Source organism: Halictus rubicundus, chromosome 12 (genome assembly GCF_050948215.1).
Source record: "Halictus rubicundus isolate RS-2024b chromosome 12, iyHalRubi1_principal, whole genome shotgun sequence".
Lineage (NCBI taxonomy): Eukaryota > Metazoa > Arthropoda > Insecta > Hymenoptera > Halictidae > Halictus > Halictus rubicundus.
This window is the reverse complement of record NC_135160.1, coordinates 2,077,625-2,097,490: the sequence shown is the minus strand read 5'-3', so window position 1 is coordinate 2,097,490 and position 19,866 is coordinate 2,077,625. Positions and strand designations below refer to the sequence as shown.

Here is a 19,866-nt window from a genome sequence, read left to right as displayed (position 1 = left end):
TTTTAAAAAAATAATGCATCTGTATCTATCCATATGTATTTATTGAAAAAATCACTTTGTTAGTATATAGAAGTCCTTTAAGAGTTTACGAATTAGTACAAAAAATATATATTTTTTTCTCAATCTTTCTAGCACTGACATCTTATAATAATTTTAGAAATGTGATTGTTTAGTTGTTAGTGATGATAGCCAAGAGTTATTTTTGTAACATAGTTTGCATAATATCTCCAATCGTGCAAAAGAAGATTCAAATCTATACCTAAGATTTGCTTCCAATTCACATCTATTTTATCTGCATCCTGTATCAATGTTGTGGTGTCAAGTACGAAATTAGTAGATGTTATAAACGTGTTTGTGTGTTCAATATCGCTACTTGTCATGTGTAATGTTTCTTTTGGTTCCAAGCCCGAGTGTATCGGTAACCAGATCATGACAGAGTTTAGCCACCATTTCCAATGTTCGTTTACCACTTCATTCGACTCAATACTCTCACAGTTTTGTTGAGTTTCGTTGCAATGTAATGAAGTAGATATAAAGTCTGTTCTTAAACCATTTTGCGGTACGTCTTCAATTACTGTGGTTGGAATATCAACAATTGGATTCAAGTTTACTCTTGTCACATTTGTTGGGTTTGTTGTTTGCCTTGGGGTGAGTACTGTTCCTGGGAAGTAACTTGCAACGAAAGCAGATCCCAATAAAGTGACTATCCCTGCTGTATAGGTTGCCAAACAAATAGAAGATATGTTTATCACAGTATGAGCTACCGTTAGTAATTGCATCGAATTCATTAAACAATTTAGTTCTGTGTACGAAAACCAGCCTCTTTTTTGTGCTTCTTTGTAGGCTATGGTTTTCTCTAGTCTCTGTAATCTTTCCCAAAAATCTTGATTGTGGACAAAAACTGTCCAGTCCTGCATTTTTTGAAAGTCTAATTAATACTAGTCAATAATAGATACCAGTAATTTACTATAAAATAGTCACTTACAATAGCTTGGAGGAAGTCTTTTTCCAGTTGATTCATTTTTGATATACTCAAGTGACCAGACTGTGCCCATTCGGTATTAAAAACTTCATCTTCTTCCCCTTCGTCATTCAAAAACTTACTGGCCACCATCTACAGTGAGAATAACAATAGACTTCCAGGTACACATTAAGATATTAAAACTTTGTATAATAAATGTAGTTGCTTAATACCAAAGAAACCAGAAACAAGTCAGAAGGCGCCACTCGTTGCAAATATTCTGGGTTACAATCTTTCAGTCTTTCTAAATATAATAAAGCCAAAACAAGACAACATGGCGAAACACATGCGTTTCTAGAAATCCTGCTAGCTTCCTCTACATCTAGACGTTCAAGTGTTTGACCACTTCTTACTTCATTAAAGAGTTCCGCTGCCAATTCTAAAAATATATATTAACTATATAATGTGTAATATTAGAATTAGTAATACAGATTAATTAATTACGTAATATTGTGAAAACACTATAAGTCCGAGACCTATCATACCGAAAAAATCTAAATTGTTTGCAAATTAAACTTTTTAAAAATTATTATTTTACATTTGTTGGGTATTTAAAATCATCTAATCACAAACAACATAATTTCTTCTCACTACCGAATTAAAGACAAAATACAAAATATGCAGATAAAAACTGAAAAACTTGTTGATTGCATACTAACCAGTAACAGGTAAACTGAGGCAGTCGGTCACTGGTAATTTCGAATAATACAACGATTTCGATATACGATTTAAGAATTCGTCGTGATTGTCCCTGCTCTGTAATCACAATTTGCACGCAAATGAAGAATAAGGTAAAAAGTACATTATATATTTTTGATAAACACATAATAAACAGCTGCCTTACCATAAGCTTTGTTGGGGTTTTTCTTCTTTTCGAAGCGTTTGTCATCTTTGAATTTTATACGAGACACTTGTTCTACAGAATTCCAACAATGTTTGTAAAAAATCGAGAGTGCCAAATAGTTTAAAAATTTAGAAAAAAAAAACAGTTCACGAAACAATACGGTATGTATTCAGATTTTAGAACAACGTGATGACCTGTAAGTACGTTCACTGCGCATAATGAACATAGCCAAAGTCATATGACATTCATACCACTACAAAAAGGGATCAGCTGATTAATAAATATTGAATTAATTACATATTAAATTATATGCTCGTCAAGATATATGTAGGTAAGTATATGTACCTGCATGTATTTCTTCCAGCAGAAAAACAAACGAAATTGGATACAAACTACATATAAGAAATACAAAAGCACAGCCTAGAGTAGGCTGTGGTAGTTAGTGCACAGTGGCGACCGTGCCGCCGCTGGCGAACTATTCCGGAACCTGTTTACGGCTGAGCATTCAAACACCGGAAAGAGGTATGAGCAAGTCTGTCGGCTTCGTCGTGGGTGGCCTGCGAGCGAACGTAACGTGTGTGTGGTCCGAGCGTTCGTATGCTGGATGCGGCTGTCGCAGGCGTAGAAGATGCAAGACGCTTTGTTCGGACGGACCGGAGTGCTTTCTCCGTGGCAGAATATAATCGGCGTCTGGTCTTGAACAAAGGGGCCCAAAGGTACTCTATTTTTATTCCCGAAACGTTTTCGTTGTTTATCCGCGCGCCGTGTACACGTGACGTTTTGTTTTTAATCGCGCTGATAGCGGCCTGGAGCGTTGCGCGTCGATTACGAGGCCGAATAATGAATTACCATACGCTAATTACGCCACGCTAGTCGGCTGGTATTCACCGAAACGAACGGAAGGGATTGAAATTTATTTATTTTCCAGATGACACTTCTGGTGATCTGTTGTTTATTCGTGTTTCACCGAGTGTCGTCGGAATTGACGCACGGCTTCCCTGGAAATGCCAACGGTGAGAACACAACGTGGAACACCCTGGAATTGACTGCCAGACACCGAATCAAGGACTCCAGTTTCCTGCTGGATAGATACCCCATAAGAGAACTACCATCCGATCCTTCGAATTGTAGGAGACCTGCAAAATGCGTGGAGCTGGAGAAGAGCACATGTATGGGCACAAGATTACCGTATACCAGGACTACTTTGGACTTGATACCCGAACATATGACCCAGAATATGATAGAGGTATATCAAAGAAATTTATTAAATATAAATATATATGAAATATGAACATTAAATTTGTTTTCCTTAGAGTTATCCTTCAGTCAACTTAACTGGTAAATCTGTATGAGGAAAAAGGTAGTTTTCCCTTTGGGAGAATATCTGGGTGGGTCAGGTATACAGGGTCCCTATTTAAAGTCACCTCAGGTATATCCTGTCCTGGTTCTTCTATTCTTGCAATTTCTATATCCATGTGATTTACAGTTACTTTGTCCTACAGTACTGCCTCAAGCAAATTCTGACTGTTGCGTGTGATTGGTTGAAGAAATCTTTTCTAATCTGTATTCAAGTAATGTACAGGATACTCTAAAAATTGTAGAACTGAAGGTTATTTGAAGGACACAGTTATTCATTATATTATAATGGATAAATGCGCAATACTATTACAACATAAGAAAAAATAAATTATATAAAAAATAGTTATGCATCATCAATGTGTTGGTAGGTTCAATATACACCCTGTATATTGTTGTCTTATTTTACAGGAAAGATTGCAAGTGCTACAAGCACTGAGGCACATACCAAAGTGTTGGGCAGTTGTTCAACCCCTGTTGTGCTCAGTATTAATGCCAAAATGCATCAACGACACTGTGGACTTGCCCTCTCAAGAAATGTGCAAGATAGTTTCAGGCCCCTGTAGGATCGTATTCAATCAGACAATCTGGCCAAGCTTCATTAAATGTGACAACACAGAGCTGTTTCCAAGACTATGCAAAAACGACGTCAGGGAACTGAAATTCAACATCTCGGGCAAGTGTCTGAAGCCTCTTGTCCCGACTGACAATGCACTGGCAATCTTCGAAGGAGTCGAAAATTGTGGTACACAGTGCAACGACCCTTTGTTTACACCAGATGAGCACAAGCAGATTCATTCCTTCATTGCTTGGGCAGCAGGAATCTGTGGCTCTTTCAACCTGTTCACAGTTGTGAGTACGACAAAACTGAACGATTATTTCTATGATGATAATTCGATCTCGCGTATTGATTATATTTTAGGTAACATTTTTAATCGATTGGAGGAGTGCAAACAAATATCCAGCTTTAGTTATATTCTATATAAATTGTTGCTTCATGATGTCCTGCGTTGGATGGCTGGCTCAATTTATGAATGGGAGCAGAGAAGTGATAGTGTGCCGCAAAGATGGAACATTGAGAATGAGTGAACCTAGGTAAATACTAAAGGTGTGCGAGAACCCGCAAACATCGGGTCTGCACACCTCTTCTAGTATTTATGCAATTGCAACTTCCTAAGATGGCCAAAAGAAGTACAAACAAAACTATTGATATACTTTCAGCGGGGAGAACTTACTATGCGTTGTGGTATTCGTCTTGGTATATTATTCTCTTATGGCGGCTATGGTATGGTTTGTGATCCTGACGTACGCTTGGCACATGAGTTTCCAAGCACTTGGAAAAATTCAAGACAGGATTGACAAGAAGGGCGCCTATTTCCACTTGATAGCTTGGTGTTTGCCTCTCGTGTTAACAGTAACGATCATGGCATTAGGGGAGATAGATGGAAACAGCGTGACCGGTATATGTTTCGTCGGTTATGCCAATCACACAATTAGGGCCTGGTTTCTGCTTGGTCCTGTGCTAATCGTTTTATTGGCCGGAGGATACTTTTTATCCCGAGGTAAGTTTCAGGTTTACATTTATCTGTATAAATCTTTCATAATCAAAATAATAAGATATATTGTTTATATGCATTCCTAAAGATTGTAAACCGTAAGTATTCTTTTAGTGAGTGCTCAAAACTCAGATCCTATTAATTTATTGCGTACAAAATTAATACTGTAACATTTCCAGGACTGATTACTTTGATACGATTGAAGATAACCAGCCAAGAAATCATATCCGAAAGGGCGAGCGCTAAAATACGCGAGACCATCGTGCGTATGGGTCTCTTTTCAATTTTCACATTCGCCGCAGTCGTGGTGACATTTTATTGCCACATTTACGAATTCCAGCATTCGTGGCAGTGGCGTCAGAGCTTCAGAAACTATACGATGTAAGAACAAAGTTCATCAAATGTCTCGAAAAACACAGTCAAATCTTGAATTTTCTCAATATACTTTTTCTCATTCGCAGATGTGCAATAACGACAAAATACTTGGACATTTCCGAATGCAAAATGGAGGTCCGACCGAGTGCTGCTAAGATGCAGTTGCATTTACTTCTACCATTTTTCTCTGGTATTCTCATGTCTTCGTGGGTCTGGACTAGTTCGACCGTGGACACGTGGACCAGATTTCTCCGACGGTAGAACCTTACATTCGACATTCGTTTGTCAAAATACCGTTCCGCATGTATCGATCGTTTCGTTTCAGAACGTTCAATTGCGAGACTGAAGAGCCAATCAGACTGAAAAAGCACAAGGTGATCGCGCAAGCGTTCGCGAAAAGGAAAACTTTCAACAATGCTGGTCGTTTGTCCATCAGTTTCCATAACACGCACGAGGACCCGGTTGGCTTGAACTTCGATTTGAACTCGGTAGCGTCCCAAGACTTCAGCTCCACATGGGCTGCCGCTTTGCCGAAGTTAGTTACGCGTAGATGCGCGCTGGTCGGTGGAACGGGCTCGGTGTCCAGTAATCGGAGAAACTCCGTGGACTCCGAGATCAGTTTCAGCGTGCGACGTGTGTCCGTGGAGTCTCGCAGGAACTCGTTGGACTCGCAGATATCCGTGCAAATAGCAGAGCTGAAGACAACGCGCAAGGTAGCTAGCAGTTCTCGAGGTCGGCGAGGGAAGCGTCGCCGGGACTTCAGGAAGTCGAGATCCGGCAAAGTGGGCCCATTGTTCAGGAGAGGGAGCACCACGTCGCAGGAGAGTCAACTCGGCGCGCAAATATTGTCAGCGTTGACTATAGGAGGAGACTCGAGGGTGCCAGCGATTCAGGTGCCGAATATGAAGAGACGTTCGGCGATCACCGGCTTGGACGAACGAGCGTTGAACCCGAAACTGTTCGACGGGAAGAATGTGAACACGCTGCTGCCATTCTTATTCCCAGGGCACAGCAACAGCGAGGAGGTCAGCAGCGAGAAGCAGCATCACGGGGTCACGGGAAATGATATGGACATCGAGTGCGGCAATATCGAAAAGGACGACCAAGAGGACCAAGACAGCGAGACCGACGATAGTCAGGCGGAAGAGGAGACGAAGATGTTGGAGCCCGAAGAGCCGCACGAGCGCAGCAAAAGTAAAACTAGCAATAAGAGCTCGAAGAGTTACGAGAGCGTTCGAAGAAGTAGGGAGGGTCACAGGAGTAAATATTTCCTTCAAGACGAGGCCATTTTGAAACACCTGTTTCAAGAATCCAATGATATTAAATTGAAAAACGAAAGTGATATAATAGAGGCATATAAGAAAGCGGGAATGGGGAACTTGGCGTCCAGTTTGAACTCTTGTTGTCCGGAGTTAACAAGACTAAAACCGGATGTGCAGAATGCCAATGCCCGGGAAATGGCGACACAAACGTCGCTTCCCTTAGACATTTTAGAAATGGAGGAGTTGAAGCAAAGCATAGACGAGATCATTAATAGTCGGCATTGCAGCTCAAAGGGGACGCAAATTTCGCCGCAATTAGGCAAGAGCAAAAACATTGCTGTGTAGCAATGACTAGCATATGACTAGATTAAGGAAGTGACTGCGACCAAGCAATTGGTATGAACTGTTCCTCTATTCGTTTAGTAACGTCTGCGCTGTTAACTTTTTCTCTATTACCTTTTTACCTGTGGTTACAACGTTTCCTGGAATAGAAATCGAGGTTGTACGATATTCTAATCAGTGATCGCATGATATTCGTAGTTTTATTTCAAAGTGCAATAGGATAATCTCAAATGTGTAAATAACTCAGACACAACGCCACATATTGTTACTTTTATACGTTTTATTACCGACAAATAAGATCTCGACCTAGTAGTAAAATAATTCAGAATTTACGACGACACCGAATGTATACACGTATCACAACATTTTTTTCTTATATTTTTTTTTTTATACTGTACGATTTCAATTTAGCTTTAACATTGCTCTGTACATTACAGTATTTTACAATGTGTACATCCTACAGTACTTAGATTATATACAAATATTTTTTACGAACCTTCTGAACTTTTTCTTACCATACCGACCATTAAAAAATTTTTTTTTTAATAATTTATGCGTAATGTGCTAGACACAATGATCGACCATTAATTCTAGAAAATGGCAATTTTATAAATCTTAAACAGTAACTCGCAACAGTTCTCTAAATATTTATAAACAGATTAAGTAGTGATTATTCATCGGTCTAGAAACTTCAGAGAAGCGTTCTGACCTTTTAATCTCGCTTGCAATACCTCTATAAAAATCTAGTTTAAAGCGTATTATGCACGCAGCACGATATAAAACGTAATCCGTGATTATTTCTATAGATAATATCGAAAAATATTTTTAACCCAAGTTGGAGAACTCGTTATAAGAAAATCTTACTCTAGAAAAATGAATAAGCCTTTGAGATCTTTTTCTTCTTCGAGTGTGTGTGTGCAGCTACTACAAAACCTCTCCAACATCGACTAACAATATTTCCTAGTATCGTATTAATATTTTGTGAGATCTCAGTCGTCACGCTATACGTGCCTAACCCCGTTTAATTATAGAAAGGGTCTATACCCCGTTATCGATAATTGATATTCAATGAAACTATCTCTGCCCTGGCCTAAATTACCTATCCATGGAAACCGTAACCCATGCCAACTTGTATCGTGTGCTTGAACGTGTATACATAGCTGGTAATCTCATCAATTTTTCCACAGAGTGACAAATGCCTATCGAAAATAACAATTTTTATTCAACTTTGTCTAAAGATAACAAAAGGTATTAACAAACTCTTCGTCCGCTAAGTGTTCTTATCCTTGTACACTATACAAAAATGGGGGGAGGGGTAACGGTCGAATATGATTCTGGCTTTCGTATTTAAATGGATGACTGTCCTTTCAGAGCCCACTGCGGCGTCGACCTCGGTAATTACTCATTCTGCGAAACGTCGTCGGTCCTCTTGACGATCCTCTCTCACCCTCACCAAACTGGTCCGTCACTTTCGGCTACGTATTTTTTCCCTATACTCGGTACAAATAGATCCCGGTTTTAATCTCGAGAAAGAATAGCATGCAGAAAATGGTGTCTGTATAACATACGCTCCTCCAAAACGAGAAACACACATGTATAAGTCACACACGTAAACACGGTTCGTTGTTTCTCCGTACCATGTGTCCTCTCATTCACGTATTCCATTCAGTACTTTCCATATGTTTATTGTCAAGATCACGAAGGTCGTCGACCGTACAAAAAGAATGGCTGTCTGTTGTATCGTGTGTACGTCAATTCACACCGCCGCCCCTAAGCATTGGAACGCTGTTTTAGCCCCGAACCGGCGTCTTTCTCGATTTTTACCGTTTAACATTTCCGTAATAATCTCAACGAAGTTGCAACGCTCAGGCGCGGCAGGGTACGTTCGTCTGAGATGTTCTCCAATGCTCTCAGTTTATTTACATCGGAACGATTATCAGGCACTGCACAGTGTGTAGTATGTCAGAGTTACAATTAGTTTTCCCTTTTGCAGCGCGCATATGAGACACAAACCACATGAGATCGTAAACATACATGCTTCAGCAACCGCGCAACCTTAGGCGAGCGATTTACCAAAAAGACCGCATTCGATTCTTTACCTTGAGCGTTCCGTTTCTTTGTTTTTCTTTTTGACTTTTTTTTTAAATTGCTTTTCTTTTTCTTTTCGTTTGTCTGTAAAAACTCACTCGCCGTTTCCGTCTTCGCATGCACAGTACAGGTATATTATTGGTATCAAATGATTGAATCGGACAGCGCACGGGGTATGAGGGGTCGAGAATGTTTTGTCTGGGTTTGTATTATTCACCACCACCCCGGAGAAGGTCGAGTATGATCGAAGGCAGCGACTAACCACCGGGCAAGGCTACTTGCTCTTGGCATGAGACTTTTGTTGTTGTTTATTGTGTTCGTTACCCCAAACGAAGTTGTGGATCGCCTCCCCCACGAAATACAAGATCCCATTAAAGACCATCATCGACAGCATGAACAGCATTCTTACTGGGACCGACATCAGGGACAGCAACGGGTACACCCAGATGCCGCTCTTGTAATAGATCACGTTGACCCTGAAATTTGTATATGTAAAATCCCTTAGGATCTGTTCGAACTAGATGACTGTATGAAGTATTACACTTGCAGAAAAGTTTCCCCTCGAATTTTCATAATTTTTTAATATGCTGTAGGAGTCCCGTACAGCAGATTGAAAACTCATCAAAATCAGAGAGGAAGTAGCTTTTACAAAGCCTCGTCTGAAGTATGTGTTAACATGTCTGTACCAAATTAAGTAGATGAAGTCGAAGATCACAGTGGTACTCAGACCAGTCAGTCGTCGCGGATACTGTCTCGGCGCTATTATCATTTCTATCACCGTCGAGACCAACACCATAGAATGCATCAGATGGTTCAACCACCATGGGAAATAGGGGTCAAGTACCTTCGGGAATACTAATTCGCGATCTATGAACATCAGAGTCCAGAACACTAGCGCCACGAACTGCAACAAAATAATGTACGATAATAGTGATTATAAAATAGGATAAAATATTTGTCGATCAGACTAATTACCGCAGCCACTGGAAAGCCGAGAGACGCGTGCAGAAGGTCCTTGAATTTGCGAATTAAGGGCGGTTTCTTCGGGTTGACGGCGTTCGTGCCGAACCAATCGTTCAGCGTGCATATTAAGAAGAATATTGCTTGGAGGATCTGAAACAGGCAAGCATCGATCGGTTACGACATCGATTAAAGGTCGCAAATAACAGAAACTTTTTTATCTCGGTAACTTGAATACATATTTGCATTTACGATCGTCACGAAGACAATACATCATGCGACCGGGAGGTCGTCATTTTTATTTGCCTGTTTTTGTCAATTATTCGCAAAAAGTGTTACAGATATACGTCTTCTCCGATTGGGATTCTTTGCTGTCTTGAACTATGGAAGTTTTTCTATCTACTTCCTGGATTCATAGTTCATCCTTGACTGCCTATGGTTATTTGTTCGCGCTATGCTCGCGAAACAGTTTTAATTCTGCGTGTAAATCCAAGCTTTCGCAATAACAAAACTCATATTACATTCAAGGCGTGATAATTTCTTTTTTCTGTGTTTGTAAATTATTTTACGATGCAAATCAGTAGATCCTTAATTACGTGCTAATGAAACCCGGCGAACAGTACGGCAAATAGTAAATCGGTTCTATGGAAATATTTTACTACACTTAAACATTCGTCGGTTGTATCGTGTCGCGTGCAATAATTTAGAGATGGCATGGAGCGGCGCTCAAGCAATTGAGTTCGCCACTCTTTGGACAACATATTATGTAGCTCTCGCAATGCCAACGTGAAGTGACCATAAAACAATTCACTGGCGGCGAATGGCCGCGAGCGTACGCAATTTTCTGATTCAAATCTTCAGTTGCATCAATTCGTTCACTTGTTGATGGTAAGATTCCTAACTCTCCACAGTAGTGATGGGCCTTGAGCATGTTCAAGCGGTATCGATTCCTTGTGACGAATAATCATGGTGTCACAAGCATATATGTTTCTCTGGGTATCAAACAGTATCGATCCTTTATTTATATGAGTACATTTTGGACGGGTTTGTTATCGATGCTATCACAATCCTGTGGTGTCGAGCGATAACAACCGAAATTTGATATCTATGACTGGACTGCGGATATTTATGCATTTATGGCTTCCGAAAATTTTCAAAAAATGCTATAATATAAAATTCCATAGAATTTAGTACGATTTTTATTTATTTCAGATTTACAAAGGTCACTACCACTGAAAATTAGATTTTATTTGTTTCACCTTTCCTAAAATTTGCCTACAAAAATTGAAAATTGCATAAACGTCCGCAGTCTATCTATGACAGATATGAACGTGATGTCTGTCTTTCCCGAGTTTTTCAAGCTATTCTGTGCTCAAATAATCGATCTCTATCATTCTGTTTAAAATATTGCCACACCCACGATCTTTTATTCGCAGACATTTTTTTCTGCTTTCTCGTTTGTTACGTGAATATCACTGTTTGACACCGGCTCGAAAGTATCGATACAATCGACGTTACCGTGATACCAGTACTACTTGGTATCATTTCGGCATATACAAGAACAGGTACTTAAGTATCGAATTGTTTGAAGATCATGAGAAAGACTTATACCACGCCCATCACTACTCCACAGCCCGTTTCGTAATTTCAGAAATCAATTAATGCGCGTACAGAAAACCAAGAGAAGCTGATACACACTTGAACGCCGAACCTCATCGATTCAAGGACAAAACGAGACAGTTCGCACACTCTTCATTATATATTCACGTCTAACTAATTCCTGACATTATACTCTTACGTGTGGACGAGAGACACTTGAATTACATTTCCTGTTACTCGGAATCCCTAAAGTACAGTTGCGAGACTCGCTGCGAGCATAATTGACCTTAATTTGTGGAATCGTGTGTACGATTGTATAGAGTCTTCTTATGGTTGTATTTTTTTTCAATTACATAACGCTGCCCTGTGAAAATTTGAATACAATTTTTCATGAAACATTAAAGCAGTTTGCCGGCAAAACATTATGCGTTCTCTGAATATTGTGCTGTTTACTATTTGTTGATTTGACTATCTTGAAGTAGATAGCGGGGTTGCGTCATCACTTATCTGCGACGATGGTCGCGAACTTGTTAAAATCATACCGCAATTCACAAAAATGGACTTTAGTCTATTACATGACAATAAATTTGAAATATTGGTCGTTTGTTTTTGGATCGTTTTTCTGTACCCTTTGACGCACAAAATTGTGAACAATTTAACTCCGTTCCAGAACGTAAAGAACAAACTTCCCGCCGTATCCACTTATTTCCTTTCACAATTCTTAGGAATCGAGTAGGTTGCGCAGAATAAATAATATGTAAGAGATATAATGAATGTTTACGTATATTATTATGACAAAACGAAGCCACGCCCCTGCGGACAAGGTTGCATATACAGTCAGTCCCATAAGTATTCGTACGTTCTTAAAAGTCGCATAACTTTGTCAATATTGGACTATATTACATGAATTTTTTTGAGAAGTTAGAACAATTGGATCACTACATAACATGAGAAAAATGTTTGATTAAAATTGCAATTTGTCGAAATTACAGAGAATCATACTGCAATTCAGAAAAATGGACTTTAGTTTATTGTTCATCAATACGTGACCACGCAATGTTCGCCTCGAACAAACAGTTGACAATAAATTTGAAATATTGGTCGTTTGTTCTTGGATCGTTTTTCTGTACCCTTTGCCGCGCCAAATTGTGAACAATTTATATACTTTTGCTCGACCCAATACTAACCCCGTTCCAGAACGTAAAGAACTTAAACTTCCCGCCGTATCCGCTAAACATTTTGGAAACATCCTCGGGCACGTCCAGCACGAGGAACCCATAATACGTCCCGAAAACGAATTGCACGCTCGCGATTAAGTGGAACACGATCAGTAAGGCTTCCCGCGTCATCTTAAAGGTACTCCAATTTTCTGCGGTCTGAAAATCGTTCGATTTCGACAACGATCTACATATCGCGCCAGTGTACCAACGAAACGAGCGAGCCTTTTATTGGAAAAATCAGAATGGAAAAGCCGAGTGGAAAAGGAAAACGACAAACGGAAATAGGTTCTAGAGCGGAGCTGTTCGGCAAGCTCGGTGAGGGGAGGGAGCACGAAATGAGGGGAAGCACGACAGAGGCGGTACGAGTCACGTGACCTGGCCGCGGTGGAAAGGGAACAGGGAGTGGGGGAACAAGTCTTGATCTGGCGACACTGAGCATCCGAGCAAGCCTTGCGACAGGCAAGGGCTCCCGCCGATGCCCGCGGGCATAACAGTGGGCCAAAACGTGGCCAAAATGCAAAAAATGAATTTCACGTTAGGGGTATGGCTCTTGCCGTATTGGATTCTCAGGTAATGACTGTATAAGAAGCCGAAGGTAAATAGGTCTTACTACCTATACCTGATAAATGGTGGGAGTACAAATATCCCATACAGTCGTCTCGCAGTTTTCGTGCAGTGAACTACGTTGTGAAAAAAAAGGTGTCAAGCTTACAATTTTACGGAAATTGAATTTCTTTTTGTGCGTGTACGATGGATGCTGTTCCTTGAAGTAAATACTATACATAATAATAACATTGGATTTATATTAATTAATGTTTAGAATGTATGAAGTGAACGATAATACTTAGTGCACAGATTTTAGAAATGTATACTAAAAGTTGTATATTCAACAGTGATTCTTGTCGAGTCTTATAGTAGATACTATTATTTAACATTATTTTGAAAAAGTAGCTGCCCAAAACTGCCCCTTTCGTAATGCGATCCATTTTTGTGACGCAGAGGTAGTCATGGTACTAGTTACAAGCATGCTTTCTCGAGAAATTTAGAAGTTATAATAAAATTTGTTAAATGAGCATTGTATGGTTCCACTTATAGAGTTTTCTGATACAACCATTTCTTTTTTAACAATAATTTTTTTATTGTTTAAAAAAATTTTATTTTTGTTTTTTGTAATTTTGACATCAGATTCATATTCGCCGGCCCGAAAAATATGGGAATACTAATTTTCAAGAAAGTCCAATCATTTTTTTGGTTATGCATCCGCCATATTGAATCCGCCATTCTGTTTTTTGTAATTTTGACATCACATTTATAACCAGCGACCTGAGAAACCTATGAGTATCAATTTTGAACTAAATTGAAGTACTCCTTCCTATTTTGGCCACGTTTTGGCGCTTTTGGCCCACTGTACGTCGGCGGGAAAAATATAAAGTATATACAGGGTCCTTCCGTTATGTTATGTCACCATTTTTTAGGCACTCCCGATAGTGCAATTAAAAAAGGTTTTAGACAAAAGTTTGTCAGTACTTGACGAGCTACATGTTGGCATATTCTTAAATCTAAAAAATGCTTTTTACGTAAAAAAGTAAAGGTCACCTTGACTTTTTCAAATGGCATCACATGTTTTGGACATCATAGGATTGTTGCTGATGTCGAGACGAATTCAACAGTGTATTATACTACGACCTTGAAATGACTTCAAACTCGAAAATTTTGTGTAAACGTAACTTTAATGAAAAATTATTTCTTACAAAACAAACAAATTACATTAGATGTTCGAACTGTGATCCACCTTCTACGATACAGAGCTGTTTGTATTGGACTTTTCGCTGTCGCCATAATTAGGGCGTCTCGGTTTATGTTATTACATGCAGTTGTTATGCGATTCCGAAGTTCTTGAACATTATTGACTTTTGTGTCGTATACAACGGATTGCAGATATCCCCAAAGATAAGGTGGACGTAGAAGGTGGATCACAGTTCGAACATCTAATCTAATTTACTTGGTTTTGTAAGAAATAATTTTTCATTAAAGTTACGTTCGCACAAAATTTTCGAGTTTAAGGTCATTTCAAGGTCATAGTACAATACACTGTTGAATTCGTCTCGACGTCAGCAACAATCCTATGATGTCCAAAACATGTGGTGTCATTTAAAAAAGTCAAGGTGACCTTTACTTTTTTATGTAAAAAGCATTTTTTTAGATTTAAGAATATGCGAACATGTAGCTCGCCAAGTACTGACAAACTTTTGTCTAAAACATTTTTTAATTGCACTATCGGAAATGCCTAAAAAATGGTAACATAACTTAACGGAAGGACCCTGTATAAATATAATATAAAGAAAAATATAAATGTAATATAAAGCGTAATTCGTTGGCCGCCAAGTCGCTTATGCCGAGGCAACCAAAATTCTCTGCCCGCACGGGCTGTCTAGCCATAGTCACCAGATCAAGACTTGTTCCCCACTCTAACCTCCGCCACGGCCCGGTCACGTGACGCGCCCCGCCTCTGCCGCGTTTGTGGCACAATGTCACGTGACTAACGCAGTACTGGCAGAGAGAGGGTTAGTTTTTCCCCTCAATTCTTTTTCCCTCCCGTCATCTGACGACTATTTGTCTATCTGTTTTAGATCTATCGAACGCACGATAGCTGTCCACCCTCATCCCAGAATTTCTTTGGCAGTCAATTACGCCGATGCAATTTCCCCGAGGTTTTTATAGTACGTTCGCTGCCGTGTGGCCCGTTCTCGAAGCCAATAAAAATAAAGAGGGAACAAACCGTTGACCGGTTTTTACTCGCTGACTGCAGACACTTGTTTTCCCTTTTTCATTCTCCTTTTTTTTCGAATCTCACAGTTTCGCGGTGGCGGGATGTAACTCTCTTCCGTGACGACGTAACGACCAACCGTGAATTCACAGATGGACATTTAAATTTAGAATCATTGTCGCGCGCGACCAACGTACTCACTAAAAATAGTGAAATTAGCCGCGCGCGTTCATTCAACTTTGCTTATAATGCCTGATCACAGGCTTTTTTTAAATAATTTCTGTATCCGTCGTTAGGGCGAGACTGCGGGTTGACCCAGAATCGATCACGATATTATTTTTCCATATTCTGCATAATGATCACTAGACTGCGGATAGAAATTCGTTTAATTGTTTAATAGTTTTCTTTTTTACATCGGAATGGATTTTTTAAATCTTTTGTTGCTTTGTATTCCAACCAATTTCTTCAGAAATGCATAAAAATCCAGAGTCTAACAAACACACTCGTGAATCGTGGACAGATATAAATTATGTACAATGGAAAAAAATAAAATAATACCTATAATAGATATGTGTATGATCGAATAAATGTTTTTATAAAAATAAAATGCACGACTAATATACTTCCCAAAACAGCATATGTTTTGTACATACATTATGTTACAATGTTATATACACACATAGTGGTAATTATTAAAAAGAAAAATGTAGTTTTAATTCACCTAACAATTATAGTCTCCGTAAAATGCACGTAACAAGTTTGAACTTGACCTTTAGCACTCGAATGATGCCTGTAAGGCACCACTAAAAATTGCTGTATCATTATTCAAAATATTTTTTACATTATTAAATTTGTTTGTATTTAATAAATTACTAAACATTTCGGTATTGCACGAGTAAGTTGCACCATTTTCATATGTACAACATGAAAAGAAATATATAAATAGAATGACAATATTCTCGGTCGGAAGAAATGTTTTATTTTGGAGTTAAAATAGCTTCGAGTGCAAAGGGTTAATTTCAATTCATTAAATGTTTAACGATTTCAGTCCACTGAAAAACACGGAATTCCATTGTTTTCATTAAAGATATTCACAAGTGCGTATCGAAATAAATCATGTCGCGAAGTCACGAGTCACCCAGTACAGGCAAGAACCAAGGAAAACAACATATACAATTAGAATACAATTAGAAAAACATTTATCTCGGAATTGTAAAAACGGCTAGGTGTAACTGCACCGATTCATTATTATAACAGAATCCGCCCCATGTCTATATTCCACCGACGACCCATTAATATCACGATTTCCATCATACTTGTCTTGATTAATGTACATAAACTGCAAGAATCTCTTCACCGATTTATTCATCGAAATTCACCGATCCGAACTTTTTATCGAAAGTTCAATGAAGACGAGGAATTTTTACATCGACTGTAGAGTCCGGGAGAAACGGAAAAATAAAAATGCAGTTCCGCCGCGCTATCTTGCCCACAAAAGGAGAACGAGAAATTCGGATAACATTTTTTCAGAGATAAGCTCTGTCAATGGGTTACTGTTATCAGAGTGTCATCTATTAGTTCCAGCAGCAGCTCGTCCGTTAGTACACTATTTCCAACGTTCGTATCAGGCGGAATAAAAAAAAAAATCTCACGGGTTTTCGAGTTTTACCGGATTTCCGGAAATGGTTAAATTTGCGGTTCGATTTACCGACGACACAATCCGGCTTTTTTCGGTCACATGTACGGGCCTACGACAGAACGATATCGACCCCGACGATGGTCCGCGACTTACTGACGGATCAGCGAAAATGCAGAGGCCGAGAGAAAGAGAGAAATAGCTCGGCATGTGCGTGACTTCTCTGTGTGTTCCTCTTCCAATCCGGTAGAGGTTAGACAAGAACCACGTTGCTGCAAACGACAGAGCAACGAAGACCTGCATACAAATTTTACGGGAGGAGGCAAAAACATGTGCACTAACAACAAGCGGGAGAAGATACGCCAGTATCTATTTACTGTGAACGACCGTGCGGACGTCATTGCCATTCTATGTTTGTTACCAGCAGTGCCACTGGAGCACCAGAGATTTCAATACAATCGGAAAAGCACAGCTTCCCACATTGTCTCTGCTTTTAGCTATCAACTGCGCACAGAACAATATTATTTCAAACAGCAGACGACTCGTTCGAGTCGAAATCTGTGTATTCAGTAAAAAAACCGTGATTTACATAGGTCGTTTTTTGCTCGTTTTAATTCCTAACCGAATAAAACCAGAATATTAACCGATGGTCGCCCCTGAAATTGCAAATCAATTCCCGTTCCATAATTTAAATGAAAAGAGATCCGCAAAAATCGAGACAGTGGTCCTAAACCACAATGTTACTGATAAAATATAGCTTTCTATAAAAAAATAACATATACATGAATGTCATTTATTACATTCTTTACAACATTCGTAAATATTCAAAATTTGCCTGCATGCGTTACGCGAGCCCGCGACTGTCAAGTAATAAAATCAGAATTTCATTAGAATACAATTTTTGTGTGTGTGCAAAATATTTTACTTGCACTATTATATAACATCCAATATTTTCAGTCGTCAGATGTTTCAAAGTCTACCCACAAATACTGTTTATCCGAATGAGTGCAACCACACGATTTTGGTGAGCTGCGCAACAGATAATTTCAATTTGAAGTTTCGTTTATACTTTTAATCTGTCACAGATGTGGTGCGCTCTACGATTGACTTTTAAATTGCTTTCTGTCGATTACCGTGTGCGCGGGACTCGGCATCCTATTTTTTCCGATAGCGAGAGCATCGACATCGGTAAGTAAATAAACAGGGTAGGTATATGGTGCAGCGTGGAAATAGGACAGGAATAAATGAAGGGACATTGGGGGCGTGTACGAAATGGATAAGGATCCAGAAAGAGAGAAAAATCTAGGTTGCGTCCCTCAATCTGCGCGAGCCTGGTGCGCGATAAATTGGTAACAGTTTTTAGATCTGTCTTCGTATTTCTATTAAAAATGATTGCATTGAGAAACCGCCAATATGTTTCCTAGTCTATTTATACCCAGGAAGTAAAAATACATTTCACCGTTCAATACCTAGTAAATAAAATAAATAGTCCTGTAAGTATCTAGTAAAATAAATACTTCCAAGCACTGTTAACCGTGTACTTGTTAAAAATGGTCTACGTTACGCTCGATTATCGCATAATTATGGACAAACTTGCCCGGACCGGTGCTTTCTACATAATTAAAGTTTGAAAGTCTGAGGTCCGTTTTGCTGATACACGTGGAAAAGAAGAAGAGATCGAAGACTACAAGGAAACGATTGCGGCAGCGTGTTACGTGACCTTCGCTGTCCCCTACCACATAACAATTATGCCACACAGTCCTTCGAACCAGTCGAAATATCTCTGACATTTAGTCCCGAACGTATCAACCATCTTTTTCGCAATTTCCATCGCGAGTAATCAAGCCCCGATACCCGAAAGAATTTTTTCCAAACGGTTGAACAATGTGATTAGGATTGTAATTTATTCGAATCTATCACATCCTTCACGAAGATATCCATCGACCTTGTTAGAAGGAACGACACTAATCACGTGTCTTCATTGAATCACTTAAACTGGCACTGCTCTAAGTAGGCGCAAAGGTTAGGGTCTTAACTACTTGCAATCTAACACAGCTGTAGACAATGTATTGCAGTGTAATGCTCTACACTGTAAAGAAAGTGTGTTATGTAACTCGGAATTATCAATGGACCGTGGATTTTTTTTTTTTTGAGAAATACAAATTGTCTGTTTGTCGATTGCATAAAACAGGAGTTAAGTAGAAATGTGTTTTGTCGTTCGATAGTTCACTACTCGATATTCCAGTCATCTATTTTTACCATAAATGTATCAAGTTCGCGGATTATAGACGACACGAGACGAGTCACAAGACGTAAACAAAATATGCACGTAGCAACTGTGGTAGCGCGTGCGGGAAAAGCAGCGGTGACAGATATAGGCTGTCACAAGTTGTTACAAGTTAGTCAATTATTAATTACAAGTCCGTTTTTTTATCAGTTAATAAAACCAGTCACGCCACGTTGTAACCTGTCATTTTGTCCCTTTCCTATCTAAATTGTGTATTTATATTTCTATTTTTTGTGTTCTTCTTATTTTATATGCATTCGTTTGCGTCTGGTCAACTCGTTGAACGGACTACAGGGTGTCCGAAAAATGATGTAATTCCTTGAAAAGGGTGATTTCTGAGGTCATTAGATGTAACTTTTCCCTTTGCGGAAATGTTCTCCACTGCTTTGTTAAAGAGTTATTAACGAAAAACGCGGACCAATTAGAGCGCGGCTACAGCGGACGGATTTCGGCTCGACCAATACCAACGATACGCTCAACAGGATCTGTCGCCGAGCCGGAATCTCTCCTCTATAGACGTGCTGTGATTGGTCTGCATTTTTCGTTAATAATT

General features: G+C 39.3%; 3 protein-coding genes across 10 annotated transcripts in view; 1 reads left to right on the top strand and 2 right to left on the bottom strand.

Moving 5' to 3' along the window:
• Positions 1-22: 22 nt before the first annotated feature.
• LOC143359513 (protein CNPPD1) lies at positions 23-2,346 on the bottom strand. Its single transcript, XM_076797478.1, has 6 exons — positions 2,211-2,346; positions 1,866-2,118; positions 1,681-1,777; positions 1,195-1,400; positions 986-1,114; positions 23-911 (listed from the first exon to the last, which is right to left on the bottom strand). The coding sequence occupies exons 2-6, from the start codon at positions 1,908-1,910 to the stop codon at positions 177-179; spliced, it is 1,212 nt and encodes a 403-aa protein (XP_076653593.1). The 5' UTR covers positions 1,911-2,118; positions 2,211-2,346; the 3' UTR covers positions 23-176.
• A 47-nt stretch (positions 2,347-2,393) lies between these two features.
• Smo (smoothened, frizzled class receptor) lies at positions 2,394-7,251 on the top strand. The gene is made up of 8 exons (XM_076797459.1): positions 2,394-2,581; positions 2,794-3,111; positions 3,633-4,073; positions 4,144-4,316; positions 4,443-4,783; positions 4,957-5,158; positions 5,239-5,409; positions 5,478-7,251. Exons 2-8 carry the CDS (start codon positions 2,794-2,796, stop codon positions 6,757-6,759), a joined length of 2,928 nt encoding a protein of 975 aa, XP_076653574.1. The 5' UTR covers positions 2,394-2,581; the 3' UTR covers positions 6,760-7,251.
• A 707-nt stretch (positions 7,252-7,958) lies between these two features.
• Positions 7,959-19,866, bottom strand: part of LOC143359514 (androgen-induced gene 1 protein) — a 36,084-nt gene continuing 24,176 nt past the window's right edge. For 4 of the 8 annotated variants that reach the window (XM_076797487.1, XM_076797483.1, XM_076797486.1 and 1 more), the window contains 3 exons: positions 9,820-9,957; positions 9,531-9,748; positions 7,959-9,320 (listed from right to left, as the gene is read on the bottom strand). In XM_076797487.1, the coding sequence (XP_076653602.1) occupies positions 9,119-9,320; positions 9,531-9,748; positions 9,820-9,957 (558 nt within the window). In that variant the 3' untranslated portion in view covers positions 7,959-9,118. Of the gene's footprint in view, positions 9,321-9,530; positions 9,749-9,819; positions 9,958-12,590; positions 12,780-17,042; positions 17,252-19,866 lie in introns of those variants that run through there. The other 4 variants (XM_076797480.1, XM_076797479.1, XM_076797484.1 and 1 more) reach the window with 4 other exon arrangements.

Bases quoted from the DNA above. Each gene is read 5' to 3' on its own strand.
- LOC143359513 (XM_076797478.1), bottom strand. From the start codon at position 1,910: ATGACAAACGCTTCGAAAAGAAGAAAAACCCCAACAAAGCTTATG. The intron at 1,778-1,865 runs GTAAGGCAGCTG...TTGTGATTACAG, and splicing joins AAACCCCAACAAAGCTTATG to AGCAGGGACAATCACGACGA. The intron at 1,401-1,680 runs GTTAGTATGCAA...ATATATTTTTAG, and splicing joins CCTCAGTTTACCTGTTACTG to AATTGGCAGCGGAACTCTTT.
- Smo (XM_076797459.1), top strand. From the start codon at position 2,794: ATGACACTTCTGGTGATCTGTTGTTTATTCGTGTTTCACCGAGTGTCG. The intron at 4,074-4,143 runs GTGAGTACGACA...ATTATATTTTAG, and splicing joins CTTTCAACCTGTTCACAGTT to GTAACATTTTTAATCGATTG. The intron at 5,159-5,238 runs GTAAGAACAAAG...TCTCATTCGCAG, and splicing joins AGCTTCAGAAACTATACGAT to ATGTGCAATAACGACAAAAT.